The following is a 12,338-nucleotide window of genomic DNA, read 5'->3' as shown; positions in this document are numbered from 1 at the left end:
TTACGCTTACAATGAGTGGTTGCTTTTGCCTTTATTTTAGACTGACCTTTGAAACTCAGATTTATGAATAACATTAAATAGATAAGAAGTGTGCAGACTGAAATAATACTAATGCTTAGACAAACATGAGTACTTAAGGTGTGTTTATCCACTATGTTCAATCAAGAATCTGCTCACTTTTATGGGTAAAAACAGAAATGTGGCAGTGTGTGGTGACATTAAAAGAAGCAGACATCATGCATTAGTTGTTTCATGATCAGCACTGTGGCAGGACTGCAGCTACCTGACACAGTTTGAAGGTACATGACGTCTGATGGACGTGTTGCTTCAGTTTCTTTAGGCATCAGCTGCCCATCTCTCTCTCTCTCTCTCTCTCTCTCTCTCTCTCTCTCTCTCTCTCTCTCTCTCTCTCTCTCTCTCTCTCTCTCTCTCTCTCTCTCTCTCTCTCTCTCAACTTGCCCGCTCCATCCTTGCTCTCGTCACAAATACGCACATGGTCGGGTAAAGGAGGGGGGTCCATCCGTGTCAGGTGGTCGTTACAAAACTTGGTCCTATAAAAGCAGCTCTGGTTGCGGAGCAGCTCAGACTTCCTCCACTCAGGTGCGTCCTGCAGACAGAGATGCGTGTTATGGAGCGCACTTTCCGGGAGCAGCTCTTCTTTCTGGTGTTGTGTCTGTCTGTCCTCAAAGGAGACTCCAGATATATTGAGGTGAGTTTTAATGATCAAGCACGTAAACTTTCTTGTTATTCGTGAAAAAGATTCTCAGATAAAAACTTCGAAATTAAACTTTTTTTTTTTGTTTTCTTCTTCTTCTTCCTGCAGAATAACGAGATATCAAAAGATGACTTATATTCATTTTTCAACACGGAACCTAAGAGAGAAATAGCAGAGGAATTAATGTACCGTCGACCTTTACGTAAGTGATGTGAAATCTGTACCTGTCATTTCCAAAGGCAAGACAATTTTATTTATATAGCACACTTCATTCACAGGGGCAAGAGAAAAGGATTTTAAAAATGATAAAAGACAAAAAAGAATAAATAAATGTATTGGCATGACAGATCAGAAACCTATATTGCAAAAGCAGTACAGAAACTTATTAATATTGACAGATGATTAGCACCATGTACAAAATGCAAATATCAACACACATAAAATACATTATAATAAAATGCTTTTTTTCAGATGTAATCACACAGAAACATATGACAGTTTTTAAAATATTTTACAGCTATTACTGCACATTTCCTGCAGTTTCTGGGGTTCCGGGAGATGGATAAACTTATGATATAGCCTACTTTTTCTTTTCTTTCTTTTTTTTTTTTTTTAAAGGAAAGCCTCTCTCAAATCCTTAAATTTCACACAACATGTAAAGGAAGAGAGATTCTGTGTCCACCTCTCTTTTAGGACAAAAAATTGGAGTCATAGTGCAATTATTAACAACAATTAAAGGCAAAGGTGAACTTCAAATGACATGATTGACAATTGGTGCAGCTGATGTGCAGATATTCTTTTGAGAGTGATAAATGTAAAGATACATTTGCATGACATTATATCATACCTACTGTCTTTGCAAGAAAGATTGTAGTAAACACTTTAAATCTGAAGTAGGACTTTTCAATTTCAATTAGCTTTATTGACATAATGTGCATTTATTGATTGATAGAATAGAGAAGGAAACATCAGGAGCAAGTAAAAAGGAACAATAAGGGGAGGGCATCTTTTGAGCACTGAAAAAAACCTCCTGACCTTATGCTGGCTATTTTTTTTAGTTAATTATTATATATACATTTATTCTGTTTTCACAAATACATCCATGTGTGATTGTCCCTCAGGTTGTCTGGACATGGTTGCAGTAGAGGGTCAGTTCACCTTCACAGCGGAGCGTCCTCAGCTCAGCTGTGCCGCTTTCTTTATAGCAGAGCCCAATGAAGTGATCAGTGTGGATTATGACAGTGTTGACATCGACTGCAGGGGAGGGGACTTCATCACGGTAAACTCACCCCCACTCCCACACACAACAACATTTACCCACCAAACTGCACCATTAATGTCTCTAGTAATCTTCCTGTAATCCCATTGATAATTCTGTATATATTTCATTGTAATGGTGATGAAATGTGAGTTTGTTTTTGTGTTACAGTCTCTGCCTGAGTTTCATGCCACCAAACACTTAGGTCACTCACTGTGCAGTAACTTGCATGACTAATCTTATAGAAACACTTCCTGATTAGAGGAAAAAGCTCCTTTAACTTAATGCAATTGTCTGTCTTACTATAGGTGACCTTCCCCTTCATGGCTGTATACTGATGCTTCTCACATGCTAAACTTAACATAGTGGTCTAAACCTTATAAGTATTAAGTTTAATGTCTTTCCCACAACACAAGATTAAACTAAACACACTCATCACATCATGTTAACCCCTTTAGAAAAAATCTTTGACTGAATCTGAAATCCTACTCTCACCTTCTCCTCCGCTTAATGAAGGTGTTTGACGGCTGGGTGATGAAAGGGGAGAAGTTCCCCAGCTCCCAGGATCACCCGCTGCCTGTGTATGAGCGCTATGTGGATTACTGCGACTCGGGATCTCTGAGGAGAAGCGTGCTCTCCTCTCAGAACGTGGCCATGATCTTCTTCCGCATTCACAACCCCGGCAGCGGCTTCACCCTGACCATCAGGAAAGTCATCAACCCTTTCCGTGAGTTTTCTGTATAATCAGATACAAATCCAACTTTTGCTTCTAGCCCACTCTGGGACTTCTTTGTGTATAAAGGGTTGATCAGATCTGTGCAACGATTAATGTGTGATGATACAAGCCTGGCAGGGTGCTTTTTAGTCATCAAGCGCACCAACAGGGGACAGTTTGCCATCACTGCATGTGTTTCTGGACCAGGGACATAATCACAGGGCAAATGCTGTCCTACAGTAACATGAAAGGACAGGACAAAAAAAACAAAACTAAATCTACTCTAAGAACCAAACTGAACCCAAAATGTGTTGATGTTTCAGTGCAATGATTTTTTAAAAATATGCATAATTTTTTTGATTGTAAAATTGATTTGATTCATATTTGACAACACCGGAGGAAGGTCTCTGTTGGATTAAAAAGTTGCTCAATTAAATAACATTTTCTGGCAGCAATCTGTGCAGCGACCTTTCATCAGAGTTTTACCTTCAGTTTGATTTTTTGATCTGTTTGCCTTTTAAAATAACCTTCAATTGTTATAAAATCATCTTCTCAATTTGAATAATCAGAAATAAAACTACCACTTAATTTTAAATGAATCTCTTTTAAGGCAGTTGCTCATCATTAATTCACCTTTTTTGACCCTCGGAACAAAGCATAGAGCCTGTACATGTTCTCTGTTACTCATTTGTATGTATATTATTCATGTATGTGTGCCCATCCTTGTCTATGTTCCTATTTGTGAATCCATTAAAGGAAAAATCCTGCTCCTGATGTATGTCCTTGTCTCCTTGCAGCCTGTAATGTCATCTCCCAGTCACCAGAGGGCAGTTACTCAGTGGTGATCCCGCAGCAGCACAGAAACTGCAGCTTCTCCATCATATATCCAGTGGCGATCGACATCTCAGAGTTCAGCTTGGGACACCACAACAACTTGCCAAAGGTGAACAAATGCATTGATTTCTATTTAATATCCACTTTACTATGAACTACAGTACCAGTCAAAAGTTTGGACACACTTTCCCATTCACATCAATGAGAAAGTGTGTCCAAAACTTTTGACTGGTAGTGTATGTGGTCTTGATTCTTCTCACCACACGTTTTCTCAAAGTTTAACACCACTTCAATGGAGATTAATGGAAATGTTCTCCAAAAATTGTACTTGGAAAACATCAGTAACTCCAACGTGTCTTTCCAGAAACAACGCCTCAGTCACATACTATTTTTGATGTTGAGTAGAAAGTAATTTAATTCAGACATTAGTTTGTTATGAAGCAACTGTGATTATATAACAAAGTGTTGCTAGCAGTTGCAAACTCACAGAGGAATATCTGCAATTCCCCTCAGATCAACATCTTTCAGCTCATTGGTTGTTTTGATTCATACCTGACCATCAGCTTTGTCTGGCAGCTTAGTGGGAAATTTCTAACAAAAAAAACCCCACTGTACATTACCTGCCCAACACCAAACAGCAAACAGACAAAGTTAGTGACAGACATAGTGAAGCATTTAGCAAAGTTAGAGACATAGAGACATATCTTTATCAGGAGTTGGTGGAGACCAAAAATAGAGCTAAAAGTAGCTGTTGCATTCAGGTCATAATGTGGTTACCCTCGTGTCTGCTGGACTTGTAAATAAACTGTTTGCTAAGAAGTTCACAATATCATCTTAACAAGGTAATGTTATGTTAATTTACTCACGCAAGTGCAAGAGGTCACACGTGTAAAGATAGGTCATTTTAGGCAGAGGGGGACTATTAAATCATAATACCTGTCCTAAAAAAATCATATGATCTTTTCTATATCTAAAACATAACTTTATTGACAGGATCCAGCAGGATTATTGTTATATTTCATATTTATGCTGTTCAGCAGTATTATAACAGATGCAGCATGTCAGTAAATTCACTGATGAATATCCACTGAATCCTACTGAAGGTCAGTAGTTTCCACATGTTTTAAACCCATATGTTGATCTCCACAGAGGTCCATGATGGGTTGTGCAGATTCAGGAGATTTTGTGCAGTTGCTGGGAGGAAATGGCATCGACACGTCCAAGCTGCTGCCAATCACAGACCTCTGCATCTCCTTCACTGGACCCAGTGAGTACACACTTACTCTGCCTTCCCTCCTCATTACACATTCATCACTGCGGTCGAGCCAAGGCTTGATATTTCCTTCTCCTTTCCCTGCAGCCCACATGAAGATCGGCTGTGATAACACCGTGGTGAGGATGGTCTCCAGCGGGAGGTTTGTCAACCGAGTGTCTTTCAGCTACAGGCTGCTGGACAGCCAGGAACTTCAGACGATCAAACTCAACAATGTGGAAGATTTCTGTTTTAGTAACTGACCCCATCAGGATCATAATGGGACAAATGTCATCGTTTGACTGTAAACATTTTTAAAAATTTATTTTATTAAAAAAAACAAAGATCCACCTCAGTCTGTCCCTATGATTAGGTGAAATGTCTTAAATCCAAAGACATAAACATAGAAGATAAAAGATGAAAATTAAGACACATACGGTCACAAAGATATTATAATAGTCAAACTCCAAAATTCACTGGATTTCAATTGATCTTTTTCTTTTCCCCACATTTTTATTTAATTCTGTTTGTTGCTTAATAAAGCTCCATGAAGTGTCCTTTTGTGTTTGGTGGAACTACTATTGTTTTTATTTTTGCTTTATTTAAAGGTGTATATTTATTAAAATGAGACACAGATGTTGCGTTATATACTGTATGGGTTCATGGTCTGCATTCTTGAAAAGGAAAGGTGCTAAAATGAATGTTACTCTATTTATTTTACTGAATGATACATGAGACAAGTACTTTCCTGCCACATGAGGGCAGTAGGTAGAGTTCGATATATTAAATAAAAGTATTCATTGCCATTATGCATTTAAATTTGTATAAAAAAACTTTTGTAATAAAATTATACTGCATGACTAAGCACCCAACTGGTTTTGTGCTTATTTGTTTTACGCCAAAGTGTTTTAATACTGAAGCAAAACTGAGCACTGCAGCACTCACACACATTAAAACACATAAACAGGCACAACACTGTTCTGTAGTGAAGTTAATCTGAATAGAAAAGCAAACAGATTTTTTGTGTAAATGCAAAAAACAAACAAACAATTACATTCAAGTCTCTCCAGGTGTCATTTTCTCCCCCTAAAAAGCTTTACTTACCTGTAATTTAGCCTCATCTAGCCCTGTTTTATAAAAAAATATCAAGTGTCACAATTGCAAAACACACTGAAAAATGTAAATCCAACTAGCATATATGTTACATTTTCAATTAGTTTTATCATCCGAGCCATTTGTCAGATTAATATTTGTATATTTTCCAAACATTTGTATTTCTATATTTAGATATTCGCCATTCTCAAAAAGGAATTCTTGCCGATCTGTTCTGTGCACTGCTCCATTAAATTACTTTCAATTCATTAGTTTCAGTGGAGGAACACATATGGGAGGTATTTGTTGCTCCACCTTCCCAGACAGCGTTGTTTCTGTTTGTTCAGTAGTGTATAAAAGTATATTGGGAAGACATGAACTCCACATTTTGAAACGTTTGAGTAACAAAGCGACTACCTTTATAGTGGCTGTTGTTCTTTTTTAATCCATCTTTAATGAATTAACCACCAATTTTTAAACATTCAGTTGAATTGAAGTCATACATGCACATGATCATATACAAGCCTTGTTTATAGCCATGCTTGTGATGCACTGATGGTCAGCAGGTCTATCACTTTTGGCCAGACTGAAATATCTAACTATTGGAAGGATTGCCATGAAACTGTGTACAAACATTAAAGCTGGGCTGACTATTGGTGCTTTCACAAAGTATTTACACAAATAGAGTTTTGATAAATAATCATCAGTAATGTGGATATAATGAGTAAGTGGGTTAAAGGGCAAATAATAGAAAAGCTAGAACAGCCTGGTAAGTTCAGAAAATCACATCATTTTACTGTAAAGCAGCCTTTAAAACCAGGAAAAGATGCAATATCATGATATTGCAATTTCCAATATCTAAGACGATATCTAGTCTCATATCACGATATCAATATAATATCAACATATTGCCCAGCCCTACCGAACATTCAAGATCATCTGAGAGCAAATCCTGTTGACTTTGGCGATGATTCCTGATTTTTCCTCTGGCATCCTCAGCAATTTACAGTCTTCACTTATCCTGTGAAACATCTTAACATCTACTACATGGACAGTGCAGACCTTGTATCCCTAATGACTTTGGTGATCTCCTGACTTCTCCTGGTACACCACCATGAGGTTCGAATATGTGGTTTTAAGGGAAATGTCTCAACAACTGTTGGATGGATTGTCATAGAGTTCGTTACAGACAGTCATGCCCGCCTTAGGATATACTGTATTTTAACTTTGGTGATCATCTCACAGCATTTATTAGCATCATCTCATCAAAATGTCAGTTTGTTCATGAGAAAATATCTGCAAAACTAAAGACATTCCCATCAGCCTCATATACTTTGTTTTACACTAGTTAGCAAATGTTAAAATACGAACATAGTAAACTAAGATGGGGAACGTGGAAAGTTGATGATCAATGTAACTGTGTTTTTATTGTAGGGATCTAGATATGGTTTCAGTTTATGTTGGTTTCCTTTTTTCGTTTTTCGGTTTGTAAAAGATTACAATCACACTGTTTGCTTAAAGTGATAACAGCTGGATATTTTAGCAACTTCTCAGTTTTCTTGCTTATTAGTTTTCAAGAAGATGTTTTGCTAATGAACATCTGACTTCCTGATAGTGATAATGAATGTGTTACATTCTCCACAAAGCAGCCACGTCTAATAAGGGAATGTGCTTTTTTTCATTTTAACCTTTAGATTATTACAGTTATAGACTCTTACACATCAGTCACTGCAGGAGGTATCAGTTATTTGCAGTAATGTACTTATTAAACACATTGGTTGCCTGGCAACCTGATGACGACGACAAAGACTCCGGGAAGTCATTGCAAATGAGATGTGTTAAGCTGCGTTGGAAGATGGTTTTTGTTATCCTTGAACAGAGTGCTTCCCGTCTCTATGCTAAGCTAAGCTAACCATCTCTTGGCTGTAGTTTCACATTATATCGGAGAGTTATCAATCTCCTCCTCAAGCTCTGCAAGAAAGCAAATAATTTCATGGCAAAAAATGTCAAAATATTCCCTTTTTTTTTTAAAATGTCAGGTTTGTTTTTAAGACACATGTAGGATGAAGCAGCTGGATTCAGTCTTGGTAAACAACCACAATGCCATTCATGCTGTCAGGGGAGCAAGTACCGCTTCATCATCCCTTAAGATGTGGAGAGTGATGTCACGGTCTTTGACGTCCGCCTCTCGTATAAAAAACACCCCTCGCTGTCATTATACAGAGAGAACAGCAGGCGCTATCTCTAAAAATGATGGTTTGAGTGGTAGAAGCCAATGGGGCGGCAGGTGATTAACGGCCTGCAGGTGTATTATCAATGACAGACACCTTCAGCTACAGCCAGTGATGAACGAGCTCGTGATGAAAACTGCATGTGTGTGATCGTGTGTGTGTGTGTATAGATGTATTTCAGTGATAAGCACCTCTACTGGTCTAGCACTAATTTAAATTTGAATATTACAGGAAGAAGAAGACGTGGATATAAAGCAAGATGTGCTGCTGCTTAAAGAGATAGTGCTCTGTTTTCAGTGCTATAGTGGGATAAAGGCTGTTTTTACTCTTATTTTTACTTATTGTCATCAAATCCAGTGAAAAGACCATAAACTTTATTTTTGTTTGTCTCTCAATATGTTATTGCATCATTCAAGGGCCACATACAGCCCAATTTAATCTCATGTGGGCCAGACCATTAAAAAGGAGGGAAGAAAAGAAGGAAGGGAAGGAAGGGACGAAAAGAAGACAGGAAGGAAAGATGGAAGAAAGGAAGGAGGGAAAGATGGGAGGAAGGAGAGAGGGATGAAAGGAAGGATGGACAAACAGAATGAAGGAAGGGAGGAAGGACAGATGGAAGGACAGAAGGAAGAAAGGGAGGAAGGACAGATGGAAGGAAGGACAGAAGGAAGAAAGGGAGGAAGGACAGATGGAAGGACAGAAGGGAGGAAGGACAGAAGGAAGAAAGGGAGGAAGGACAGATGGAAGGACAGAAGGAAGGAAGGACAGAAGGAAGAAAGGGAGGAAGGACAAATGGAAGGACAGAAGGAAGAAATTGAGTAAGGACAGATTGAATGACAGAAGGAAGAAAGGAAGGAAGGACAGATGGAAGGACAGAAGGAAGAAAGGGATGAAGGACAGGTGAACACAGGAAGGAAAGATGGATGGAAGAAAAGAACGAGGAAGGAAAGAAGGAAATAAGGTTGCCATTATTTTTATTTTTCATTTATATATATTTCAAGGGTTACATTTGACATATTTCAATGTTTTATTTCATGAATGTAGAATTATTATTCTATTCTAATATATTTGATATTTGAAAATTTGACCTATTACACCTTCTCATGCAGCTCCCATCTGTGCTCGGTGACGAGATGAATGAACAAGCTTGATGACTCGTTCACTTTATGAAATGAATGTGATAAGACACCATGGTCTATATGTCATTTTTATGGAGTATTAAACAGTATACATTATATATCTTCTACACCATGTTAACCCTTACATACTGTTCAGGGTCTAATTTGACCTATTTTTACCTTTGAGAGCAATAAAAACACCCTATACACATTTCTTTTAACCAAACTTTTCCTAATGTGACCCACAGTATAAAAAAAAATTAAAATAAAATGCATAATTTTTTTTGTTTTGTGCAGCTGATACACATTCAAATGTACAGAATTGACCTTAAAACATGTTGTATTCATCATATTCTATTAAATGTCTTTTCTCCATAAGATTATTTAAACATTTATTAATGACTGTTAGGGAATGTATGAATGTGAATTGGTGTAGAGACTAATTATGAGTCAGAATATGAACAGGATGTAAGGGTTAATACAAAACAGTACAAATGTTGCTCAAAGGAAGTGTGACAGACTGATTGTGATGATGACGGCTCTACTGATCTCCACCGTTACTCAGATTACAAATTGAGAAAAATCAAGCTTGACATTTGAATCTAGCTTTTCTGAGAGAGAATATTATCAATAATGTGTTAATCACTCAGCGGGGGCTTCAAGTAGATACAGAGACTCCATATTTAGAGTGCAGCGCCTTTGAAAGCACACCTCCTCTTCATGTTCATAAATCCATTTTAAACATTTTTTGCTTTAATAGCCTTAATATATCTTATTTCAATATGTTCTTTTCCTTTGCAGTTATAGGTCTTAATGTATCTGATAATGTACTCATCAAGTGGTTTTTATCTTCAACTTTTTAAACTACCCTAAATGCAAATATTTGAGCATCGGGGACTTTATGTGACATATTCTAAATCTTTGAACCTCCAATATTGGCTCAAATAGATGTTATTATTATTATATTTCCATGTGGATTACGTTAGATTTGATGTAATTATTCATTGTTATCTAAAAATTGGGCTGTTGTCTCAACACAATTTTTTCTGGTAGTATCTGTACTTTACTGTAAGTCACACAACAAAAGTGCACAACAAGGTAAAATTATACACTTTGGAAAATATAAAGAAAAAAGAAAAGAAAAAAAAGAATATATTGTGTTAAAACACAACTAGATTTTATGTTTGATGTTGATTTGATTTCTCCCATGACCATCATACCTATGAGTGTGGTATGAGTCACAGGAAACACTATAAGTGATGCAAAGCCCCTCCAAAACCGTTTTGTTCCAGTGTAGGAAACACGTCAGGCTGCACATCACTCAACGGGAGCTGCAGGACGGCATTCTTCACTGCTGTCTGATCGTCACCCCCCGAGGAATGGCCACACCGTTTTTAAGGAGAAAACAAGCTTTGTGTGGAAAATTCTGGCTCCACACTTTCTATGCTTTGTAAAAGGATCATCCTCCATCTTGCACTGAATGTGGTCAATATGAAATAGCTAACTAATTGTTATTATAGCCTAAAAATGCAAAGGCCCTGCTTGAGCTCATTAGCATATTGTTAAAAAAAACCCATTGGAGATAAAATGCAAAACTAAATACATTAAGCAAAAAATGTTATTCTGCACAACATATTTGTTCAGCACAAGCTGGCAGATAATTCATGTTTTTTTTTGTTTTTTTAAATGCGATTGTTGTGTTGACTTCTTTAAAAAAAAGCTAGAATCTACTTAAATCACACTGTCAGATACATTATTAAATATTTCATTAAAAACATGTTAAAATACATGCATTTTTACTTATATAATATGTAAAAACACATATTTTAGTTATACCCAAAAGCATGCTATGATGTCAGTAGGCTATATACTGTACTATTTTGGACATGATTTTGTACTACTGATAATATGCAGTATTTGACAACATGTAAGTGCACTTGACTGTGCTAAAGTTATAATTAATTATATTTAAATACTTTTTTACCTTAATATAGACCTGTCAAAAAAGGCGGGTTATGTGCATTAATCATGGGTGCACATGGAAGTAAACTACTATACTACAAAAAAGTATAATTTAGTTGTTGTTTTTTTAAACAAGGGAATATTCTTAGCTTTTACTGAGTAAAGAGTTCTCCTCTTGTCCTCTTCTTCTGCTTTTTTTCTCCAAATCTTGTCGATACTGTGTCTTGATGCAAATATCCTTCCAAAAATCTTCATAATTGCCCCTGTGAGATTCATCAGTGAGGTCCTGGATGTTAGTAGCCTGGCCAACAACAGCGTACAAATCCCTCACATCTGGTTGCCTCAAGAGCTAATTACAGAAGCCGCGTCCTGCTGTCTTAATAAAAATTATCATCCTCTCAATATTACTGTATCAGATGTAAAGTCTCCTTTAAAAATACATTTATAATACTTTTCCTGTTTCCGGTGTTTAGATGTAGATCTGGATTCCCGTATTGTGTCACAGTCACGCATTTGAAACATACATTTACTAGGAATAAATGTTAAATTTTACAACAGCCTATTTTATTTGTTTTATATTGTTGATTTAAAAATCTTAACAGTGCAGACTGATTCACACACTATAAACGCACCATGAATGTCAATGTTCCTTGTTAACACTTGCAGCTGTGTGGCCCCCTCTTAGGTCTAAAATGTGTAAGGTTCACAGAGTCCAAATCACATTCAATTTTCCTTCATTTTTCACTATCCTTATCATCAGCTGCGGCTGTATATAAAACGCTGAAAAACCCAGAAACCATCACACACACACACACACACACACACACACACACACACACACACACACACACACACACACACACACACACACACACACACACACACACAGGTCACTCCTAATGAGGAGTTATGACACAAACAGTGACGCACAAAGTGACGAAACGGGAGAACGGACAGCATGTGGGAGATAAGGGCTCGGGGCATATTCTGAAGACATTCGTTGCAGGTAGCAGCTACATTTGGATGAGTGACACTTGAAGTGAGGAGAAACTGTCCTCTGAACCAAAGAAAGCTCTGAATGTTATGAATGTTGTCTCTGAATAACTGTCTATATAGAAATGTTAATATATATGCCATCCATCTATGTTTGTTCATATACGT

The 12,338-nt window shown here is 37.1% G+C and overlaps 1 protein-coding gene across 1 annotated transcript; it reads left to right on the top strand.

Moving 5' to 3' along the window:
* Positions 1-619: 619 nt before the first annotated feature.
* crhbp (corticotropin releasing hormone binding protein) lies at positions 620-5,037 on the top strand. Its single transcript, XM_062434842.1, has 7 exons — positions 620-709; positions 824-917; positions 1,837-1,994; positions 2,490-2,700; positions 3,486-3,631; positions 4,672-4,789; positions 4,883-5,037. The coding sequence occupies exons 1-7, from the start codon at positions 620-622 to the stop codon at positions 5,035-5,037; spliced, it is 972 nt and encodes a 323-aa protein (XP_062290826.1).
* The last annotated feature ends 7,301 nt before the right edge of the window (positions 5,038-12,338 follow it).

The sequence above is a fragment of the Scomber scombrus genome, chromosome 15 (genome assembly GCF_963691925.1).
Source record: "Scomber scombrus chromosome 15, fScoSco1.1, whole genome shotgun sequence".
Taxonomy (NCBI): domain Eukaryota; kingdom Metazoa; phylum Chordata; class Actinopteri; order Scombriformes; family Scombridae; genus Scomber; species Scomber scombrus.
This window is presented reverse-complemented; position numbering and strand designations above follow the sequence as displayed.